At 49.7% G+C, this 24489-nt stretch overlaps 1 protein-coding gene across 31 annotated transcripts in view; it reads right to left on the bottom strand.

Moving 5' to 3' along the window:
- LOC143673921 (voltage-dependent N-type calcium channel subunit alpha-1B-like) overlaps window positions 1-24489 on the bottom strand; it is a 268765-nt gene that overhangs the window by 171652 nt on the left and 72624 nt on the right. For 23 of the 31 annotated variants that reach the window (XM_077149029.1, XM_077149028.1, XM_077149024.1 and 20 more), the window contains 5 exons: window positions 22872-23056; window positions 14799-14942; window positions 11112-11706; window positions 3794-3950; window positions 285-394 (listed from right to left, as the gene is read on the bottom strand). In XM_077149029.1, coding sequence (XP_077005144.1) covers window positions 285-394; window positions 3794-3950; window positions 11112-11235 — 391 coding nt within the window. In that variant the 5' untranslated portion in view covers window positions 11236-11706; window positions 14799-14942; window positions 22872-23056. The remainder of the gene's footprint in view (window positions 1-284; window positions 395-3793; window positions 3951-11111; window positions 11707-14798; window positions 14943-22871; window positions 23057-24489) is intronic. The other 8 variants (XM_077149008.1, XM_077149016.1, XM_077149018.1 and 5 more) reach the window with 2 other exon arrangements.

Below are 24489 nucleotides of genomic sequence, written 5' to 3'. Positions count from 1 at the left end.
AGGAGATGGAGAACGCATGGAAAGCATGGCAAGAGAAAGTCCCCACAGGGGTGAAAGCAGCTCCAGCAAGGAACAGTGAGGACAGACGCAAGATCTACCCTAGTAATCCTGGCCTTGGGATTCTGCAGCCAGGGACAGTGGCCAATACCTTCCCCCTGAGGCCCTGAACCTCTGGACCATCTGACCCACAAAGGACCATAGCCCCCACCACCTGGGCACAGCATAGTGGGAGTGGGAAATGCTGTCTGCCCCTTCAGGCATCCACAGCCAGGCATCTCACTCACCCAAAAATCGAAGCAGTTGAAGGAGGACCGGAAGTAGCTCTTGGGCCCCAGGCCCATCTTCAGAGACATCTCTGTGAGGAAGAGACCCAGGAAAACAAACTCTGCAAAGTCTAGGAGAAGCCAGAGAAGAGGGGGGTTAGCTCGCGGCCTCCCCCATCCTGGCTCCAGCCCAGACTGGAAGCACCAGACCTCAGGAACCTTCTGGGGTAAGCCCCCCAGGCCTGCAGTCTCCTGGGAAATGTGAGCCCAGGAGAGGGTGGAACGAGGCTGGTGCCACCCAAAACACGGTGTGGTGGCAGAGATCAGGGTACACTGGGAGACAGGCTCCACAGGAGGTGGGCACCTTGCACCATGCTCAGGTGGGGCCACGGGCAGGGCTTCTGTATTCTGAAATTCTTCTGACACATCGTCAGAACCTTCTGCGTGAACAGGCCTTGCCCAGCCCACCTGCCACACTTTCACCTCATTCACATGTTGCCCCTCTACTCTGTGAGCCCCCCAGACCACCCAATATGAGGCTCCCAGGAGGTGCCATTCCCTTCCCACCTGCCAGCAGAACGGCAGCTTCAGGAATCCAGTCCCTGGCAGACAGGCCCTGCCACCTAAAGCCCTGCACAGAGCTGCTCTAGACAAAGCAGAGGAGGGGCACCCAGCTAGCCCCATCTCTTTGCACCCTGAAATCTTACTTTCATCCCCAGTTCTACCAAACGCCCACCTGGGGCTGAACCCCTAGCCCACTTTTCCTGCACAGCCAGGGGTGGACGCCCACTCCATAAGCCCCCACACACCTGTACAGGGAGGGTCTCCTGGCAGGGTCCTCACTTCTACCACCTGTGTACCCGGGCCCCGCCCCCACAAGCTCAGAGGTCAGGCCACCAGGCACCTCGGTACTTGCAAGGAGCAGTCTCCAAAATGAACCTTTTCAGAGAATAGCCCTCTTCAGTCCTTTTGCTCTCATCAGGAAAAGGTCCTCAGTATCCGATATTCAACCACTTGAGCCCGGAAAGATCAAAGGCGCTCACCTTGCATTCCTGCAACTTGCACCTGACAGACAGACTCTGGGACTATAGGGAGCAACCAGCCCCTCTCCAGGAGTACCCATGCCACGGGAGGGGGGGCAGACAGAGTCAAACTGTGTTCATCTGGGGGAAGCGAGAACACAGAGGGGCCGGCAGTGGGTGAGTGTGTAAGAAAAGTGAAGCGTGAAGGCTGAGCCGACCCGCACCACGTGGGGCACAGCACCATGTTCCTCCCTGCCCTGCTCCCATCAGGTCCAAGAATCCTGCCACACGGAGCCCCTTCCGTGGCGAGCACTGGGGCCTCCACCTACAGCTCGGAAACCCCAGGAGCCCGCAAGGTCCCAGTGAGGCTGGTGTCAGAGCCTGAGGAATCGACCGCGCAGGTCAGGGAGGGGCCAATCAGGCACTGAGCCCTGCCCGTGTCGCACCCCCCCAAGCCTCTAAAAAGCCACAGAGAGCTGGTGTGCATGAGGGTGCGGGTCACTGCTGTAGCTCCTCGCTGAGGGCCGTGATGGGGACGCCAATTCCCCAACCCTAGTGAGAGCCACGCCCTGAAGGTCCTCCAAACGGGCCGGCCTTTTCCATGAGCCTGCCCGCTTCTGCAGCTGCATCTCGTGGGGACCCCTCCGAGCTCCCATGCCGCAGTATACACAGCACCCTGTGCCTCCACTGGGTTCAATAACGCGTCAGGTTTGGGGATACGTCGCCTGCGCCCCGGGCTCCACAGCTGCTGTGCCAACTGCTCTGTCTAGCTCGGGGTATTGACAGGGCAGTTACTCAGGTCAGCAAGGTCAGTGAAGGGAGCCAAGAGGCCTGACGTAAACACCCGCTGCCCAAGGAACCGAGATGCTACTTTCCGGCGAATCCCGTCCAGGCAGCCGCAGGAGACGGGGGTCTCATCGGATGATGTCACCACCCTGCCCCGCCCGCTGCCGCCCCTTCCTTCAGGGTCCGGCCCTGCCCCACCTGCTTCCGGGAGACGCGTCCCCCGGACCTCTTCGAGCCGCGCACTCTCTGCCGTTTCCTCGCAGCCCCTGCTAACTCGGGGCCGCGCTGACCCCGGGTGGCCGGAGGAGGGGTCCACGAGCCCGAAGCCTCGGGACTGGCCGGTGCGTAAGCCCGGTTGGGTATGCTGCACGCAGAGGAACTTGCACTCCGGGCAGGACCCACGGAGGGCGCCGCTCCTCTGGGCTGCAGCGCGAGGAGGCGCTGGGGGCTCGCGTCCCGCAGTCAGAACCCGGGCTGTCCCCGGGACTTCAGCTACGGCCACCAGAAAAGAAATTCATCTTAGACTCCAGACCTCAAGCTGAGACTGTGCACTGAGGCCAGAAGGGGCTCTCAGGATTCACAGACCGGGGCACCACTGGCCCCGAAGAGCTGGAGGGTGCAGAGGGAGCGCACGCAGGGACCTTGCTGGCTTCTGCCTCTGCTTTTGTTTTTTACCAGGGTTTTCTGCTTTTGTTTTTCGGCTTCTGCCTTTTTTTTTTTTTTTTTTTTAACATGGGCAGGCACCAGGAATCGAACCCGGGTCCTCTGGCATGGCAGGCAAGCATTGCCTGCTGAGCCACCGTGGCCTGCCCGGCTTCTGCCTTTTTGAATCCTCTTCCCGAGGTAGGTCAACCTCAGCTTCAGGTTTCATCTGCCAGCACAGCCCTAAGGGATGAAGGACCCGCCCTCAAACATTTCAATGCTGGTCCCGGGTGGGGAGCGAGGAGCCCCAACCACCGGTTGAATACCTCTTCACCTTGTATGAACCATTTCTGGAGCTAGAACCCGAGTCATGCCTGACTCTGTGGCCTATCCAGAGGCTCGTACCCAGAGGACCACAGGGCAGCCCCGACAGTAGGAAGTCCTGGGCATGCCTGGAGGCAGCTATGGGCAGTGCCCTCAGAGGAGTCAGAGCAAGGGCAGCAGCGGCCGATGCCGCAGGAAACCAAGCACCACCTCCTAAGGAACACGGTTGCATCTGCTGGCACGCCCACTCTGCCTCCCCGCCGCCCCGCACAAGGCTTACACTCCAGGTGCCCCATGCCCCCCGCTAATGTCATGCCCCTCTCTAAACTACAGGATCAGCAGGGCAGGGCCGCCATCACGGGAGGTCACCCTCAGACTCTGGACACAGCCCAGCACCCCACAGAGGTCGCCAAGGGGACTGACCAGGTCTAAGCTGAACTATGGAGGAGGCTGCAGACCAGAGCTGGTTCAGCAAGGGCAGTACGGAGAAGTTGGGGGTGGTAACAGGGGGTGGGAGAGCCTGCATGGAGGTACAGAGGGAAGGGGGTGGTGAGAAGCGCTGGTAGGTGCATGGGGGAGGGTAAGATTGGGTGGAAGAGCGAACCAGCAGGCACAGGGGAAGAGTGTGAGAGGGCGCGGGGGAATGGGTGGACAGGTACACGGGGGAGATTGGGAGATGAGGGGTGCACAGGCGTGCATGTACACAGGGCGGTACTGAGCCGCTGTGGCTGGTTGTAATGCACCATGGCGACGCACAGTATGTTCAGGGCCACATCGCACAGCACGACCCAGTAGAAACTCTGCGCCTTCACCATGCGGCATATGAAGAAACGAAACATCTTCTCTTTGCGCCGAAAGTAGGAAGAGCTCTCATTCTTCCCGCTCTTGAGGCTGGCTCGGGCGAAGGGAGAACCTGGGAGAGAGGACAAGGCAGGCAGAGCTGGGTTCACACAAGCCACATTCCAGACAAGGAGACCAATGGACACAGGTCCTGGGCAGCTCCCACTCTCCACCACTGTCCATGGCTAGCAGTGCTTTTCTCTTGACACTAACTAGTCCCTGTTCCTCCCCCAGGCACCCCTCCCTGGCTCCCTAGCTGGGGCTCAGCAGTTACTGGAGGTGGTTTTACTGGGGTACCCAGCTCATTCCAGTCCAGGTCATCTTAGCTTCTCTCCTGCAAGGACAGCAGCACTGAGCAGCTGTGTCATTGCAGCAGGGACCCTATAACCCACAGTCCAAACAAATGCTGCCTGGAAAAGTTGGGTGCTCAACTCTCTCCTGCACCTCTCTCCCTACTCACCGCCCAAACCCAGCAATCTTCTGGCATTTTCTGGCACACACCAGTGCCATTCCTCCCAGACCCGGTGCAGCACCCTTTCCTAGCCATGCAGTCTAAGCTCGAGCCCTCGGGCCTCTCCCTCCCAATGCTCACAGTGACATTGCATCACTCCATCTCGCCTGCTCTGTACCCAACTCCCAGGCCAGGCTGCAGGGCCCTGAGGACAGGCTCCCCCTGGGTTATTTCACATCAAAACCTTCAGGATAAGTGTGTGAAGACAGAAACACAGTCTGGGGTGGGGCGCCAGGTTGTGGGGCTCTATGGGAATCTGTCTATTCAGGTTGCCCCTCTGCCTGGATAAAGAGCTGGGTGTGTGTCCGTGTACCTCTGGGCATGTCACTGCACTAATCCAGGCACAGGATGAGCACCCAGCTGTGCCCAAGTGATGGGTCTCTCAGCTCTGAACATCTGGCCTTGGACACAGATAAGTACTGGGAGTGCATATTCATGCACCTGTGTGCGTGTGGGTAAATGTGTTATGTGCATGTATGTACACGTGGATGACCGTCCATATGTACACATATTATGTGCTGTGTATACACGTGTTAAGTACATGTTCCCGCAGACTTGTGTTTGTGTATTATGCCCATGCCCACATATTTGTGCATGTGCTGTGTGCATGTGTGTGTGTGCCTGCACATATCTGTGTGTACAGTTATACTTGTGGATGTGTTATGTGTATGCCTATGTGTATTTGTACACATACATGTGTGTGCACATCCACACTCAGTGACACACTAAGAGCAACGTGAACTGGCATCTACTTGGACAGACTCCCGGGACCATTGGAGAGACTTGCTTATAAGCTGAGCAGCCACATCTGGACAGACAGCAACACAGGAGGGTCCAGAGGAGCACCCATGACAGGGCCCCCATGGCAAATTATGTGGCCTCCCTACTACAGAGATCCTTTGCTCTGGGTGAGGCCCAGGCACGGCTGCACTGTCAGTGACCCGCTGCCACTGCGGCACCACTGCCAGCAAGAGCTCACATGACCCTCAGGGGCACCCTGAAGAGGGCCAGGAGCCACCACGGCCACATGCCAAGGCTGAAATAAAAGGACACTAGTGATTAACTTGAAGCTTTGAGAAGAAATATGGAACACCAGGGAAGCTAACTACACAGGAAAATATAAAGTCCTGTATTATTGTACTTTTTGTATTGTGACTGCCTCCCCTCCCCTCATATGAATTAACAAAAAAATGGGTGAAATAATACTTAAAATCTACGTGATGAGTATACAATGTATAAAGATATAATCTGAGAAAATAACAATATAAGGGGGGAGGGATAGAGATATATATGAGTAGAGAATTTATATACTCCAGAAACTAGGCTGATATTAGTTGTTGTTATTTTAAGATCTTAATTGTAATTACAAAGGAAACCACTAAGAAAATAAGTTAAAGATACAGAAAAAAGGAAAGAAGAAGGGAATAAAAAAGGCTTCTAAAAAAAAGGCAATTAAATACAAAAAAAGGCACTAATGGAATACTGAGGATCAAAAAAATATACAAGGCACATAGAAAACAAATATCTAAGTAGAAGAAGTAAATTCTTCCTTCTCAGTTATTACCTTAAATGTTCATAGATTGAACACCCTTATTAAAAGGCAGAGATTGGCAGATTGAATGAAAAAGCATGATCCATCTATATGCTATCTATAAGGCTCCCTGTAGGTACAAATGACATAAAAAGTTTAAATGTAAAAGGGAAGGAAAAGATATTCCATGAAAACAATAAGCAAACAGAGCTGGAAAAGCAGTATTATTTTCAGACAAAATGGACTTTAAGCCAAAAAAGATGACAAGAGACAAAAAAGGATATTACAGATTGATAAGATTCAGTCAAGGAAGAAGATATAACAATTACAAACATATATATGCACCTCACAGTACGACCCCAAAATATATGAATAAAAGTAGAACTGAAGGAAGAAATAGATGTTTCTACAAGAAGTTGGAAACTTTAATAACTATGTTCAGTAACTGACAGAATATATAAACATAAGATCAATAAGAAACGAGAGGACTTGAGCAACACTTTCTCAATTAGACCTAATGGACAAGCAGGGAACACTCCACCCAACAGAACAGAATTCGTGTTCTACCCTAGTGCACACGGAACACCCTCCAGGAGGGCCCACATGTTAAGGCTACAAAATCTTAAAAAAAAACAATATTGAAATCATACAGAGTACTTTCTAAGATCATAATTTAATCAAGTTAGAAATCAATAACAGAAAGAGCTCTGGAAAATTTATAAATATGTGAAAATTAAACAACATACTATTAAACAGCTAATGGGTCAAAGAAGAACTCAAAAGGGAAATTAGGAAATTTTTCAAGAGAAATGAAAAAACATACTAAAATTTATAGGATGCAGTGTATGCAGTGCACAGTGGGAAATTTATAGCTCTAAATGCCTACACTAAAAAAGAAGGTTCGATTCCCGGACCATGCACCCCCCCCCCCAAAAAAAAACAGAAGGATCACAATCAATAGCAATTTTAAATCTAAAGAAACCAGCACAAGAAGAGCAAACTAAACCCAAAGTTAGAAGGAAGGAAATAGTAAAAATGAGAGCACACATAAATGAAATAGGGAACAGAAAAACAATAGAGAAAATCAACAAAACCAAAAATTGATTTTTTAAAAAGATCAATACAATTAACAATCCAGACTGACAAAGAAAGAGAGAGGACACAAAGAACTAAAACCAGGAATCAAATTGGGGGCATTACAACTGACCCCACAGAAATAAAAAAGATTCGAAGAGGGCACTATGAACAAAAAATTATCTGCCCACAAATTAGAAAACCTAGATGAAATGTAAAAATTCCCTAAAATATACAAATTACCTAATCTGACACATGAAGAAACAGAAAATCTTAACCGACCTATAACAAGTAGAGACTGAACCAGTAATTTAAAACTTCCCAACAGATAGAAGTCCAGGACCAGATGTTTCCCTGCCAAATTCTACCTATCATTTTAAGTAGATTTCATACTTCTTAAATTCTACCAAAAGATTGAGAGTCCTCAAATTCTACCAAGAAATAAGAGGGATTTCTTCCACATACATTTCAGAGACCAGCATACTCTGATACCAAAGCTTAATAGACACTACAAGAAAAGGAAACTGCAGACAAATATCCCATGTGAATAAAGATGCAAAAATCCTCAATAAAATATCGGCAAACCTAATCTAACAGTGTATTAAAGGGATTATACACATGAGAAAGTGAGATTTATTCCAGGAATGTAGGAATCGTTCAACATAAGAAAATCAGTGTAATCTACCACATTAAAAGAAAGAAGTTAGAGAAAAATACATGATCATCTCAATTGACACAGGAAAGGCATTTGACAAAATGTAACATCCTTTCACGTTAAAAAAAAACAACTCAGAAATCTAGGAACAGAAGGGAACCTTCTCAACATGATAAAGGGTATTTTTATAAAGCTCACAGCAAATACCATACTCAATGGTGGAAGACTGAAACTCTCCCCTAAGATCAGAAACAAGACAAAGATGCCCGCTGATGCTCAGAATTTTACTGGAAGTTCTCACCAGAGCATTCAGGCAACAGAAGGAAATAAAAGGTGCCAAACTAAATGGAAGCAGTCAAATCACCCCTATTTTCATTCTACATTTTCCTATATATAGAAAATACAAAAAATTCTACAAGAAATCTACTAGAACTAAAACAAATTCAAGAAAGTTGCAGGGTACAAGATAAACATGCAGAAATTATTTGAGTTTGTATACACCAGTAATGAACAATATGAAAAGGAAATTTTAAAAAATCCCATTTACAGTAACATCTAAAAGAATGAAATATCTAGGAATAAATTTAACCAAGGAGGTGAAAGATGTATACACTGAAAACTACAAAACATTGCTGAAAAAAATAAAGAAGCCCTACATAAATGGTAAGACATCCCATGTTCATGAATTAGAAGATTTAATATTGTTGAGATGTCAATTCTGCCTAAAGCAATCCACAAATTCAGTGCAATCCCTATCAAAATCCCAGCACTCTTATGTGTGTAAATGAAAAAGCTGATCCTCAAATTCATATCAAATTTCAACAGGCTCCAAATAGCCAAAACAATCTTGAAAAAGAACAAAGTTGCAGAACTCACATTTCCTGATTTCAAAGCATACTGCAAAGCTACCATAATTAAAAGTGTGGTACTGGAATAAGAATAGACCTTTAGATCAGTGGAACAGGATTGAGAGTCCAGAGGTAAATGTGTATATCTATGGCCAGTTAATTTTTTGACAAGGAAGCCAAATCCATACAATGGGGGAAAGAATCATTTCTTCAACAAATGGAAATCCATAGGCAAAAGATGTGGACCCCTACCTCTCACCATATACATAAATTAATTAAAAATGGACCCACAACCTAAACACAAGAGTTAATACTATATAAAACTTTTACAATAAAATCTAGGGAAATATCTGCAGGACCTTGTAGTAGGCAATGGATTTTTATTTTCACCAAAAGCACAGCAACAACAAAAAATTAGATAAAATCGACTTCATCCAAATGAAGAACTGTTGTGCATCAACAGACATTATCAAGAAAGTAAAACAACAACCTACAGAATGTGAGAATATTTGGAAACCATTTATGTGATGAGGGATTATTATCCAGAATATATAAAGACCTCCTAAAATTCAAGGGAAAAAAATTTTAAAAACAGCAAAGGATTTGAATAGAGGTTTTCCCAAAGAAGATATTCAAATAACCAATAAGTAATGAAAGGATATGCAACATTACTAACCATTAGAGAAATGCGAATTAAAACTACAATAAGATAGCACATCACACCCACTGGGATAGCTAATATTTTAAAAATGGAAAACAATTGTTTGTGATCATAAAGAGAAAGAGAAACTCTTGTACACTGCTGGTGAGAATATAAAATGGAGCAGCCACTGTGGAAAACAATTTGGAGCTCCTCAGAAAGTTAAATGTAATATTACCCTATGACCCCGCAATCCCACTCCTAGGTCTCTGCCCAAAAGAACTGAAAGCAAGGCCTCAAACAGATATCTGCACACCAGTGCTCATCGCAGAGTTACTCACAATAGCCAAAAGGGGGAAGCAACTGAATTGTCCATTGACTGATAATGGAGAAACAAATGTGATCCATCCACACAATGGCAAATTACTCAGGCGTAAAAAGAGGCAGCGTGCTGGCAGGAGGGAGAGAGTTACTGCTAAATGGCTGAGTTTTGGTTGGGGATGATGATAATAGTTTAGAAATAGTGAAGGTTACATAGTATTGTCAATGTACTTCACATCATTGAATTGTCCATTTAAAAATTGTTAAAGTTATTTTATGTTATGTATATTTACCACAATTAAAAATAAATTCCTGGTGCCTGCCCATGAAAAAATAATAAAAATAAGATAAAAACTTTTAAAAGAGATTCAAAACTACTAGTAAGTGAAATGAGAATTACAATCCCGAAAAATTACAAATGAAATCATAGAAATGGAAAAAAAGTGAGAGGGAGCTAAAGCACCTAGCCAGGATATGGGAAATGCTGGTTTGAAACTGTTGTATAACCCAGAACAGCTTTTTTCTAATCTTGATTCAATACTATACGGTGGGACCTTTTGATAAGATGGAGATGTGACTCCGTCCACTCAGAGTGGGTCTTAATTAGTTTACTGGAGCCTTTAAGAGAACTCAGAGATGTTTGGAGATATAGAAGATGCAGAGCCCAGCAGATGTCACCACATGCCTTCCCATGTGATACGGAGTAAGGACACTCAGTACTGAAAAGACAGAACCTGGAGAGAGCCCAAGGCAGCTAAGAGAGGAAATCCAGGATTGCCCCAGGGCAGCTAAGAGAGGATCAGCAGAAACTACTACATGCCTTCCCATGTGACAGAGGCTCTCCAGGCACCACTTGGCCCTTTTTTCAGAGGTCAGGGGGTTTCCTGACTTCTTGGCCCCTCTCAGTCCCCAGGGCAAGAAGAACAAGACATATGAGAGTGGGTCCTTGCAGTTCCCTTCTCTCCAAACTGAAGTCCGTGGAGCAGTCCTGGCTGCCAGGACAACTGGGCTATGCTGATGGGGCAAGACCAGGGATGCAGCCCCACCTGAACGACCCCATTCCAAGCCCTCAGCCGCCTTTGCCATGGCCCCGGGGTGTAGACACCCCTCCCAGGATGGGTACAGCCACACCCTCCCTGCAGTTCCGAGGCCATGCAACACCCCATCCAGTGGGACTTGCTATGGGACGGGCTCTCTCTGTCCCGACCAGCAGGGGGATGTCATTGGCATATGCTGCCATGACCCAGGACCTGGCATGAACTGTCACCCTACTCGGTCGGCTTGCACAGCCAGCATAGGCTCTGGGCGTGGGACCAGCTGGGCCTGTCCCTGTGGGGGGACCCTGCTGAGCTTACAACAGCCACGTCCACCCCACGTCAGGGACACACAGGGCAGGAGTACAGTGTACAACCCCCCAAGGAAGAGTCAGCACCCCCCTGCTAAGTGCCCCTGCCCCGCGGCCCTCACAACCCCACAGCACCCATGTGGCCCCCAAAGCAACCAGGAGCTGAAGGAAAAGGGCCCGCATCACAACGGGCAGCAAGCCCCACCCCGAAGGCCCTGAGGGTGCCACCATGTGGGTGTGTTCATGCCCTGTGTGTGTCCAAGTGCCCAGACCACTCCTACACATGGCACACTGACAAGGGGCACTTACCATCCAAATGCGACTTCTCCTCTGCGTTCTCATCCTTCTCGGCCAGCATCACCTCCGCTGCCAGGGAGAACAGCCTCAGGCGAGCCCACCAGGGCCTGGACAGAGCGCCCACCCTCCCACTCATGGAAGCCAGTAGGACCCACCTCGGAGGGCCCACATCCGCTCCCCGCACAGCCCCTCAGGCCTTTGCTGGCCTGTTTCCACCTGCAGTGCCCCCTATTCCCACCTGCAGTGGCCCCTGTTGGCCCCTATCCACGAATCCCCCACAGAGTGGCCCTTGAGAAAACTACTACGATGAGGGGAACCGGACAATGGGAGGAGAGAGCTTGGCTCGAGGTCAGCCCAAAGAGTACAGCTGGCAGGGCCAGGCTTGAGGACAATGTACTCAGGGTCACCCAGCATGTGGCCAGGGGATGCAGGGCAGGGTGCCATCACAGGACTGGCCAGTAGCCCCGAGGCAGCTGTTCCCACTGTATCACCAGCCTTGAAGATCCACTCCAGGTACCCGTTGAGCTCCCACTCAATCTGCTGCTGCTGGTGCAGCTTCAAGAGTGCCCAGTGGTTCTCCACCCTCTCGTGCTCCTTGGCAAACTCGCTGCACAGTAGGGGGACAAGAACAGCACACAGGCCATGTGAGGGAGCACCCCGTCCTGCACAGAGGCCAGGTGAAGGAGCACCCCACCCCACATACACAGCCAGGTGAGGGGGGGCCCCACACCCAGACCAGTTGAGTTCCCCACCCTGCAGACCCCACAGGAGCACCTCCCAGAGGCAGAGGGGACTAGGTAGGGGCTGCAGGGCAGGGAGTGCCCAGCAGGGCTCCTGCTCCCACCTGGACAGTTCCCAGACTCCCACCACCCAAGAACAGCGCCTGGGTCCTGGAGTGGATGCTCGGGAGGGCAGGGCAAATGTACCACCCTGTCCGTGCCTGGGGAGAGCTCTGGGACAAAACTCTCCCAGAGAAGAATGTTCACTATGCCACTGCTAGAAGCAGGAAAAAGAAGAGACTAGATCAGGACAGGCCAGAGGCAAAAGGAAAACATCTGCAGTGCATGCTGCCTCAACAAAACCTTTGGGGCTCACAATAACCAGGAGAAAAGAGAGACCTTCTACCCACCTGAGTCCCCCTGACCCTCTATGGTCACAGTGACCAGAAGAGAAGAGACGCTCCCTCAAAGCCCAGCACTCCCACCCCAACCCTGGCCTCCCAGCACCCCAAACTATTCAATGCACAACTGCACAAGCAGACACATGCACATACGCACACACAGACACACAAGCACACAGAAACACATGTACAGAAACACATGCACATGTGCACAGAGTGCACATGCACACAGAAAAGATGTGTGCATACACACATGCACATGGAGACACATGCACACAGAAATGAAAACAGACATGCACACACATGAACAGACATATGCACACACGCTACAGAGACACATATACACACTGCACACACACATGCACACAGAAAAACTAGCACATACACATGCACACAGAGACACACTTACACACATTGCACACAGACACACATGTCCATACACAGGACAGACCTATGCACATGCACACAGACAGACAACACCCAGCCTGGCCCAGCGTCTAATGGACTACAGGTTGCCAAAGCTCCAGCAGGTGCTGCTCATTTGTCCACAGCAAATAGGCAATGCCTGTTCTCAGGCAAGCAGGAGAAGCAGCTTCTGGGTTGAGTGGGCCTCTGGCACACAGCCCCGGCAAGAGAGAGAGTTTGGCTCTGAGCCAGGCCTGACCCCAAGCTCATAGACCCAGATGCCAGGACCTGCACAGCTGCAACCTGGCCAGGAGAGAAGAGCCACCGGGCCTCCAACCAGGCTAGCCTCTCAGCCACACCTACCCATGCCAAGGGCCTCCAGGTAGGGGAAAAAGCTGGGAAGTCAGGAGGCTCCTGACCCCATTTGCAAGGGGCTGCCCTCCAACCTCTGCTCTCACTTGCCCTCTAAACCCTTCCTGCACATCCTCTGGGGAGCTGCACAGCATCACCCTGACCAGGACACTAGCCACCTCGCCTACCTTGGGGGCTGGCCCCCAGCAAAAGCTCTGCACCCTTCCCCATTCCTGGCATGGGCCCTTGCAGATGGGGCTTTGGGAAGAGGCTCCTTCAGCTCAGGTGCAGCCCTGCTGAATCCAATGGTCCTTAACCCTGTCTAAAGGCCTCTTAGGGACAGGAGAGCCAGACCCCAGAAGGGAAGGGCCCCCAGGACAGCCCCAGAGGCAGCATTTCAGTGCAGAAACCACCAGCCAATCACTTCCTGCTGCCCAGCCACACAGTAGAGCAGCTGAGCCCTATGCCACCCACAAGTCCACCATGTCACCCAGGCCCCATCTCCTCAGCTTGGGGTCCCCACTCACAAGCCATCTGCTGCCCTGCACCACCGCACCCTCGAGATCCAGCCCCAAGTGTACCCACCACATACACACCAACACACCAGCCCCTAGTGTGCCTCACACACACATACCCTGCCCTTCCACCTCAATGTGCCTTGAACAGATACCCTATATCTCCACTCCAAGTGTGCACTGCACACACACCCCTCCACCCTGAGTGCCTCATATAAGCACCCCACCCATCTACCTAGAGTGTGCCTTGCACATGCATCCCACACCCCACCCCATTTGTACATTGCACAAATACCCTGCCCCTCCATTCTGAATATGCATTGCACATGTATGCACCTCTCATATCTCTAACCTCTCCCCAAGATAATCTCTACCTAGAATACCTGCCTCCCTCCTCCACCCAGCTCCTTTCTGGTTCCTCTGGGTCCAGCTGAGGGGCTGCTTCCAGGGGTCTTCACTGAGTTCCAGGCTTCCCTCTTCCCGTCCCAGCCCGGACCATGTGACTTCCCACCAGACTAGGAGCTCTGCACCAGGCCCTGGCTAAGGGGGCCCCTTGGAAAGATGCTGGTGGCAGGCCTTCCCTTCTGTGTAGGGAGTGAGGCTGGAGAGCAGGCCAGCTCCCTTCCAGGCCTCTGGACAAGTACCCTCGGGCCCACCAGACTCTGCAGTCCCCTACACGGGAGTCACCCCAATAGTGCCACATCATGGTGACAGAGGTGCTCCTTGGGGTCCCCATGGCTGCCCACTTCCCTGAGGCCAAGAGGATAGAGGACAGAGGTCAGGGGAAGGCCAAGGGTGTGATGGAGGATTGGGCAAGAGGACAGCCAAGCAGGAGGCCACGACAGAGGCTGGGGGAAAAATCCCATGAGAGACCGGATAGAGATATGAAAGCAAAACTGGCCAGAGCCCAGAAGGCTGGTATCAGCTGCAGAGGGTGGCATCCATGGGCCTGGCTAGCCCCTCTACCCTGGCCTGGGAGGCAGGAAGAGCCAGGGCCAGGGTGAGAGCCAGGGCCAGTGTCAGGCTTGAGCTTGGGCTCAGGGTCAAGCTCAGGCTCAGGCTCAGGCTCAAGCTCAGGCTCAGACTCACAGTCAGGGTCAGGCTCAGGGTCAGGCTCAGGGTCAGGCTCAGGGTCAGGGCCAGGGGACCCATCTTCTGTTCCCTCACCCTAAGAACACAAGGACACACAACACATCCACACCTGCACATCCACACCCACATGGCCACACCTGTACCTACATGCCCACCCCGCATGGTCACACCCACACATCCACACCTGTTTGTACAACCAAACCTACAGGTACTCACCCAGATGGCCATGCCCACAGGGTCACTCCTGGCCTCTTACCCTGAGAGCACAACTAATACCAGGTTGAGCATGAAGAAGGAGCCTATGATGATGAGAGGGATGAAGTAGAGCCAGTTTCAAGTATTGCCTGCTGCATCGTTTGTCTGGAAGCAATGAGAAGAAAATGAGAAAGTACAGGTGGTCAAGACACATGCCCTGGCTGCAGAAGCTGGCCCTGAAGGGCAGGCAGATCAGGCCAGCCTCCTGGGCTGTGACCGAGCTCCTGTCAGGGTTCCAGACTGGACATACTCTTAGGCGGCATCTGTGTGGCACCAGCAGACAGGTCCAGGTGGGCTCTGAGCACCATCACAGCCTTAACCAGGGCTGTGGGTCCCTCCCGGCCAGGTACCATCACTGCTGAAATGCCTAGGGGTCCCCCAGTGGGCCAGAAGTCACCAAGGACACATCCGGTAGGCTGTGTGTGTGTCCAGCCTGTTCGGACGCCTCCTAGTAGGACATGCACATCCTCCCCAGGCTGTCCCATATACCTGGGAAGCTCCAAGGAAACATCTTCCTGAAGGGAGGCTCCTAACCCTCAGGTCTGACCTCTGCCTGCTGTAGCCTCCACACCTGGGGCAGCTATGAGCCCCATGCCTTGGTTTCTCCATATAGACTGTGTCCACCCCCTGACAAAAAGCTCCCCCATGAGCTCTCACCATCAATTCTCATCACATGACTGGTGCAAGACAGAAGCTAACATTCAGATATAATCTGAATAGCTGAGCGACCAAAGTGGTCCCATATCTTTTGCTTTTTAAAGCAAGCTTCAGCTAGATATTGCTAATTGCCACAGTATGCCAAGCCACAATCAACAATACTCCTGAAAACCCTAAAGAAAACCCAGGGCCCTATCTAAGATTCTATAAAAGTCATACTAAGTTTATTTTTCAGAAACTTAAAACCTCCCGATTGTTCCTAGGCCAGCAAAGCCCTGAAACCCAGAGGCACCAGCCTCTCCAAAAACATCTAACAGTTTTACCCCATATCCCATGATGTCAACAGCCCTTTTCAACATGAAGAAGTGAAAATGGTAATGGCCCAAATACCCCTGAAGATTGAGAGAAAGATCAAATGAGAGGGAGGATTTGTAACAGAAGTTAGGATTTCACATAGGATTATGACTACTGAATAATTATATAGGTATTTCTTTTCAGTTTCTAATGGATTATAACAGCCAGAAGGAAATACCTGAAATTGTGGATCCGTAATCCATAGGTTAAAATTTGCCCTACAACTTACTTGTTAAACTGTACTTTGAAATGGATTACTTTTCTGCATATATGTTATATTTCACAATAAAAAATGTTAAAAAATAAAACAGCCTGCAAAAGGGTGAGCTCCTCTGAATCCAGTTCATTTCCTGGCTACTGCTTGTTGTTTTCTATGGATCCTTTTTAGAGTAGGTGCTGGAGGCAGCCATGATGGAGCCAGGGCCAAGGGGACACCCCAGGCACTTCTGTACTTTTTTTCAGAGGCAGTCCACAAGTCCCGGGCCAGGTGCCAGTCAGGGCAGGGCAGGAGAGGGGCAGCTAGGCACTGGCCATGGCTGTGTGGAGCACCAAGGGCTGCCTCCCTGCAGGTCCACCAGCCTCACAGGGCTGAGGGAAAGCAATTCCTCTTTCCATGGTAGATGCTTGGTCCCTGGGCTGACCAGCTTATGGCTTCTGACCCCTGGATGCTAACTCTAGGTTGGACATCAAGATCCCTGGCCCCAGAAAAAAGTAGAACTCCCACCCTAACCAGGCTCACAATCCCTCACTACAACCCTGCCCAGCCCCGCATGCAGCTCAGAACTGTGGGCTCTGATGACCTCCAAAGCCTCCAGCCTCCCCGCAAGCAGCCCTCACCCCCTCCCCCTCCCCCTCCCCAAACAGAGGGGGTGCTGCTGCACTCTCACCCTCACCTCCACAAACTGTTGCAGCAATTCTCCCCCAACCAAATTACCACAATTACTCTTCATTTGTAAAAAGAGGACTCAGCATCCGGGAAAGTGGAGTAGACATACTTTTCCTTATCCCTCCCACTAATTATAATGAAATACTTTGAAAACCACAGAAAGCAAACATAAGGTCCTATGGCAGGTTGAATTATGCACCCCAGAAAAACATGTTCTTAATCTGAGGGTAGGAGCCCATTATAAATAGGACCATATGAAGATGTCATTTTCTATTAAGGTGAAACCACATGAATCAGGTTGGGCTTTAATCCAGATCACTGGAATCCTTTATAAGCAGGATGAAATTGAGATAGAGATAGATGAAGAGAGAGAGAGAGAGCACAAGTGAGCCACAGGATGGAGCTGGAGAAGGGAGAAGACACCACCACATGCATCACCATGTGAGAGAAAAGCCAGGGACCCAGGATCACTGGGAGCCAAACCCGAGAATGATATAGTCTTCAGGGAGAAAGCAGCACCTTGCTAACACCTCAACTCTGGACTTCTCCTAAACCATAAGCCAATAAATTCTCATTTCTAAATCAACCCAGTGTATGGCATTTGTTTTAGCAACTGGGAAACTGAGACAGATAACAAAACCACACAAAAAATTTTAAAAAATTAAAAATTAGCAAATAGCAATATATAAGAAGACTTACATACCATAATCATATATGGGGTTTATTTTAGGAAAGCAAAACTGGTTCAATATTCAAAAATCAATCAATGAAATCCACCAATTAACAGGCTAAAGAAGAAAGTCACATCACAACATCAGTGCTGAAAAAGTTGACAAAATTCAACACCCATTCACAGCAAAAACTCAGAAAAACAAGAAGAGAGGGAAGCTGCCTCAACTTGATAAAGAGCATAAAAACCCAGCTAACATCATACTCAATAGTGAAAGACTAAATACTTTTCCCTAAGACGGGAACAAAGCAAGGATGGCTGCTTTCACCATTCTTATTTAAACAACGCTGGAAATTCTAGGAGTGCATTAAGGCAAGAAAGGGAAATAAAGGTATACTTGTCAAAAAGGAAGAAATAAACTGTTCCTGTTTGCAGATGATATGATTGTCTACATAGAAAATCCCAAGGAATCTACCAAAAAAAACCTCTTAATAAGTGAGTTCAACAAGGTCACAGGGTACAAATATAACATACAGAAAGCAATGAACACATGGACACCAAAATTAAAAATACAAAACCATTTGCAATTGTTCCAAAAAAAAGAAATACTTATATATAAATCTAACAAAAACAGGTACAGGACTTATATGCTGAAACTAAAGAAATCAAAGAAGACCTCAATAAATGAACAGACATACCATGTTCACAGATTGGAGGGCCCAATGTACTAAAGATGCTAATTCTCTCTAGATTTAATAAAGTGGAAAGAATCAATCTACCCAATTTCAAGACATTACATATCTACAATAATCAAGACTGCCTGGTAGTGAAAGAAGGAGACACATAGTTCAATGGAACAGAACAGAGAACCCAGAAAAAGATCCATATTAATATGCCCAATTGATTTTTGGCAAAGATACAAAAGTAATTCAATGGAAGGAATACAGTCTTTTCAACAAATGGTGCTGGAGCAATTGGACATCCATAAGCCAGAAACAAACAAACAAAAACCCTCAACCTAAACCTCATACCTTATACAGAAATTAAGTCAAAATGGATCACAGACTTATATGTAAAGCACAAAATGATAAAAACTTGTAGAAAGAAACACGGGTGAAAGTATTTGGGAATTAGATCTAGGCAGAGTTCTGCCCTTGACATCAAAAGCCTGATCCCTAAAATAAAAACTTGACAAACTGGATTTCATCAAAATTAAAAATGTTTGTTAAAGACCATGTAAAGACTATGAAAAGCCAAGCTACAGATGAGGAGAAAATCTGTGCAAAGAACTAGTATATAGAATACATACAGCAAAGAACTAGTATCCACAATATATATAAGACTTCTCAAAATTCAACAGTAAAAAATTAGCAATCCAAACAGAACATGGGCAAAAGATAAGAAGAGTCTTTTCATCCAAGAAGATAAGAAGGCAAACAGACACGTGAAAAGATGCTCAGCATCATTTACCATTAGGGAAATGTAAATCAAGACAACAATGAGATATCAGTGAGACACCACTTCACATCCTTTAGAATGGCTAAAATGGGTCACTCATACACTGCTGGTGGGAATGTAAAATAGTACAGCTTTGTAGAAAAGTTTTAATTTATTAAAAAACTAAGCATGCAAGTACTAAGCAGATGCACTCCTGAGTACTTATCCCAGAAAATACCTGTACACAAAAGTGGAAAGCAGTTTTATTCATAATAGCCAAAAACTGCAAACAACCCAGATGTCCTTCAAGAGGGGGATCTGTGGTCCACCATGGAAACTCCTCAGCGATTAGAAGGAACAAACTACTGGTACCCACAACCATCTGAACAACTCTCCAAGCTTGATGTTGAGTGAAAACAGCCAACCAAAAAAGGCCCCTACTGTATGGTTCCATCCACACATTATTGAAATGATAAAACCATAAAAATCAAGGCCGATCGGTGTTTGCTAGGGGTGGGGCGGCATAAACGGAGGGTCCTGTGGTGAGGGGACAGTCAGTGTAGAATCCTGGCTGTGATGTTTTCCCAGGAAACTGGGAACAGAGCACATGGGAACTCTCTGTGTTATTTTACCAACTGCCTGTGAATCTATAACTACCTCAAAATTAAAAATCTATTTAAAAAAAGCCATTTCCCTTGAGCCAGATCTCCCTAAGATACTGTCCCACTGCTTGGCTCTATCTCACAGGTAAACTCTCTGAGGAGTTGCTGTACTCTCTACTCATTGCTTTACTCCTCTGACCTCCATATCTCAGAGCTGTATCCCCAACACTGAAACTGCTCTTGTCCAACAAAACCAGCCACCGCCATGGTCAAAGTTTCTCTTTTCACCTTCTATAACCTCTCAGCAACATCTGATCTGCTTGGTCACTTTCTGGAAACTCTTTGCTCACTGTGCCCCCAAGGCTCCTACACACTGAGAGGCTCCAACTTGCTCCCTTTGGCTGACACTTTCTTTCGTCCTGGGTTTCTAGTCTCTGGCTTTCCCAAGACTCAGCCTCTGGCCTTCTTGTCTTCTCCATCTGTACTCATCAGCTAGGTGGTCTTACCCCCCACTCAGAGTTTTAAACTCCCTGACTTCAAGTATATACCTAACCCGTGCTTGTCTCTTCTGAACTCCCTGCTCACATGTCAGCAGGCATACCAAGCACCTCTACTTGGATGAAGACAGCTCTCTAAAACTTTACAGAGTCAAAGAGAATCCTAAGTTCTACCACACACTAAAACTAAACTAAACTATTATCTTTCCCCTTCTCAGTAAACAGCACCACTTTTCCCAATGGCCAAGCCATAAATCCAGTATTAGCTTTGACTCTTTTCCTTCTCTCACGTTGCACATCCAATTCATGGACAAGTCCTATCTGCTCTAACTTCAAAATACAGCCTCTGCACCTATATATCTGAATACTCCTCAATCTTTATGCAACTAGTACATGAATACTATGAAATAATATGTATATAATCATAAACCAAACAGTACATTTATCTCCCACTGTCTCTCTAAACACGGTAAAAGTGGGGGGGGGGGGTCCTTCCCATACCCCTGGATGAACACTTGGGCAAGTCCATGACTTTCCTGATGACTCCTGCATAACAGAAACTCCTACAGCCACACCAAGCTGGTGTCACAATCTCAATTCAGTAATTTAAAGTGTCCAGCACCAGCAGGTGCTCTCAGCTTTATACTCTGAATTTCTTTCCTCAGACAACATGTTACTGCCTTCAATGGGAAGGGGAGCCAGAGCCCTTCTTTTCTCCCCCACAATGAACATTTTTCCTCCTCCCTCAGCTCTCCAGCCACCAGTTTCAAAGCAAGGAAGGGCGCATGAGGGGACAGGCGAGTTTTGTGTTGTATGACACCACAAGATAACCTCATCCCTTGGGGCCCAACAAGAACTGGCTGTGGCACCATCTCTCCTAGCACTCCTGGGGGTTCCTCAGAGACTCCACTGGACTCCTATTACTCTTTAAGACACAAGAGGTGTCTTGGAAAGCACCTCTTGGCTGCTCGGCGCCCAGCAGAACAGGTATAAGGATGCTGTCTCTTGGGGTCCCACCATTCCTTTGCCTCTGCTGCCCCTACTCGGCCTCCCCCTTTGCACCCATGTACAGGACAGCACCTCTGGCCTCTTGGGACCTTCCAAGCTCAAGAAACACAAGCAGTGGGCATGAAAGCCCTTCCTGCTAGGCAGGGGGTGAGGGGCAGGCACTCTATCAAAAAAACACTTAAAAATACCCCCCAGTCTCCCACAACTGTCCCTGCTGCTGTCCCTGGCATGAGCAGCTTAGTCCAGTCAGTTCTGGGCCACCAAACCTGGGAGCCCCGCCCTCCCTACTTTCTGCAGTCACTGGGCCTGGGGGTTGCGGCCCAACTTCCAGGGGTCTACACGGGCCTCCCTCTCCACCAGCTCAGGAAACCCTACTTCTGCCCCCCTTCACTCTGCTCCATGCATCTGCCATCAAAGGGCCCTTGGGCACTGATGCCTCCTGCTCACCACAGCACACTCAGCATCACGATCCGAAGCAAACGTATTCAGGGAGGTCTCTGCAGCCTCCCTGACCAGTGTCCTCCTGCCGCAGGATCTGATTCCTGCCCCCCCCCCCCTGGGGACATGGAGGTGGGCTGGGGAGTGTGAGGCACCTGCAGCCCTGACCAAATGTCTGGGCGGGGGGCTGGCAGGGTAAGGCCAGCTCAGGGCTATTTTTAGGCTTGTCTTTGTGGAAACTTTCCTTGGCTGACCTGGGGAACAGCTGGGTTTCTCATCACAGGCTTTGTCCCAGTTCCCTGTTCCCTCGATCAAACACTATGACTCCCACTCCAAGGAGGAATTCTGATTCAACGGACCCTGTGCCAGCTTTCCCTTAACTCTTTATCTGCTGTTGGCTTGTAGGCAGTGAACCCTGGATGCACATTTACCAAGTGCCTGCTGCATGCCCAGCCCCAGGATCTGTCTGGGTCTCCCTGGACCCATGGAGGAGATGCAGGGTAGAGGGTCCCATCTCCCCCTTTCCCTCTTACCCACCACCCATGCCACCAGTATGCAAGCAGTGAAGCTGCTGGAGGGAAGTTGAAGGTCCCAGCACACAGCTAGCCAAGCTCCAGGAGACAGGCCCCTCCCAGCAGGAGCAGAACACCCCCCAGCTTCCAAGATGCAGCCCTCTCCCAGCCACCCTTCCCCCTCCTCCTCCACCTCCCAAAGCCCCTGAGATTCGACTTCAGCTGCTCTCCCGCCCGGCGGCTCACAGGATTTGGGACTTGAAAGGTGGTGGGGAGGCACATCAAAGGGACCCGTGGTCTGTGCAGGTGTCCAGGAGTGCCCTGGGGAGAGCTCAATGCAGAGAGGGTTAGGGACAGGGATCGCTGCTCCACAGACATAGCGGGCCCCCATGCCAGGCTGTCCCACAGTGCTGAGACAGCTGGGATGACCTGAGAGAACACTACCAGTCGGTCCCGAGTGAGCTGAACAAAAGCCCACGAATCCGCTGGGGGCCTTCCGGGCTAGAGCCCTCATCCGCCTTCAGTGCTGGCCAAGCTATGTCGGAGCGCGTGGGTGGGGTGGGGGCACACGTGGCGCCATTCTCAGCAGCAGCAGCAGCACCAGCTCTGGCTTCCTGTCTGGTCCATGCCCACCCTCAGGCCTGGGGTTTTGCCACCCAGAGGGAGGTAGGAGTGGCAGGTGGCCTATCCGCAGCCAAACTGGGGAGGCGCCCAGGCCCGTTCCCAGAGTGGCGGAGCTGCCGGGATACCCCAGCCAGGGGAGGGCTCAGAGACAGCGAGGAACGGGCCAGTTGGGGACCTGAGCCAGCACTGGGAGGAAGAAATCTGTAGCCTGGCAAGAGGCAGGGCTGAGAACCTGTGCCCCGCCATGCCTCCTGCCCCGCTCCAGGGCCCCGCCTTCTCCATTGGCTCTATCTCTGCCCCATCCCCCAACCCCAACCCCCACCCGCACCCCACCCCCATGGCGACGCACATTGTAGAGGATGTAGGTCCAGCCCTCCATGGTGATGCACTGGAACACCGTCAAGATGGCAAAGAGGATGTTGTCGAAGCTTGTGATACCGAAGTTGGGTCCCGGCCAGTACTCCCAGCACTCGGTGTTGCCCCCACACAGCCGGGCGGGGGCCTCCTTGCCATAGGGGAAGTCGCCCACAGGCTCTGCATCAGTGAGGAGGAGAAGGCACAGCCTGAGCTCAGGCAGGAGCCAGGTGCACAGCGAAACGTCCGACCCCTCCTGTCTCCGCGCCATTCCCTCTGCCCGGGACTTGGCACATGCACATCCACATGCCCCGGGCTCCATGCATTACAAGCAGAAATGATAAGGCCCAAGTCCACACCTTGCTGCCACAGCCACCCTGACTGCCACCACAATCCCAGGCCTGGGGTTCCCCACATTAGAGGCCAGCAAAGTCCCCAGCTGGACCCAGCTGCCCGGCAGCCCCAGGGCTTGTAACCAGATCACCATGTGCCAGGGATGACCTGCAGAGGGTCTGTGAGCTGGCAGGGGAACACCCAGAGGGTGACAGAGAAACATCAGAAAATCCCTGCTAACTTGTGGAACAGGGTGGCAGGCAGCACCACCCACTTTCCAGCTGCCAAGGTCCCTCCGAGAGCAAAGCAAAACTACTTCAAAACAATACATTTATCACAATACATGACAATTCTCCCTATTACCATGAGAGACACTTTGGTGAATTTCTAGGGTAGAAACAAAGACTCCTAGGTTTAGAAGGCAAAACTGACCAGGTTTGTTCATCTCCTCCAAATATCTTACATGTGTGTAAAGAATATGAAATCATCAATTTTCTGTGTAGACAATGGTATCATCTGAGAGTAATGCCAGGCCCATCTCCTGCTTTCCAAGTCCTGTAGGGCTTCCCCATCTCTCCAGAGCCTCACTGCACTCGCTGTGACAGCCCATGGTGTGGGGCCTACAAGTAACCGTGTGTGTCCTTGTTTTGTTGTTGACGTTAAAGGGAAAGATTCTCAAGTCTTACAAATAAATAAAATGTTACAGGAAATTTTAGGGAGTCTAAGGAAGTTTTACTTCTACTTCAATAAGAGTTCTTTTTTTAAAATCATGAATGATTTAAAGTTTAGTAATTGCTTCTTCTGTATCTATCAAGAGAATCATATGTGTTTTCTCCTCTAATCTGTTTGCAGCTCAAGCCAAAAATCTTAGCGTCATGTTTAGCACTTCTCTTTCTCTCACACTCCACATACAATCAGAGAACTTCTCACCCACAAAATACATCCCAAGCTGGACCCTTCAAGCCACCTCTTCCCTGACACACTGGGCCAGACCAGATCAGCTCTAAGTTAGCCCAGAGCAGCCAGAGGATGCAGATGACGTCACTCCCTGCCCAGCCCTCTCAGAAAGGTCTGCGGGGCACGTGAGCTTCCCCCATCTCCTCCGCACCCTGTAAGGGCGACCCTCAGATCTCCACCCCACCCCACTTTAAGTACCTTTTTCCTTCCTAGAACTTGCTACACCTACAGGCACTTCCTCTGCATGTGTTTTGCTTTGGGTCTGCCGGGCATTATCTGTGTGACCACTGGAACGCAAGGGACACCTTGGTGTCCATCAGCAG

The sequence above is a fragment of the Tamandua tetradactyla genome, chromosome 2 (genome assembly GCF_023851605.1).
Source record: "Tamandua tetradactyla isolate mTamTet1 chromosome 2, mTamTet1.pri, whole genome shotgun sequence".
Classification (NCBI taxonomy): domain Eukaryota; kingdom Metazoa; phylum Chordata; class Mammalia; order Pilosa; family Myrmecophagidae; genus Tamandua; species Tamandua tetradactyla.
Note: the sequence above shows the minus strand (reverse complement) of the source record. Positions and strands in the feature narration are given on the sequence as shown.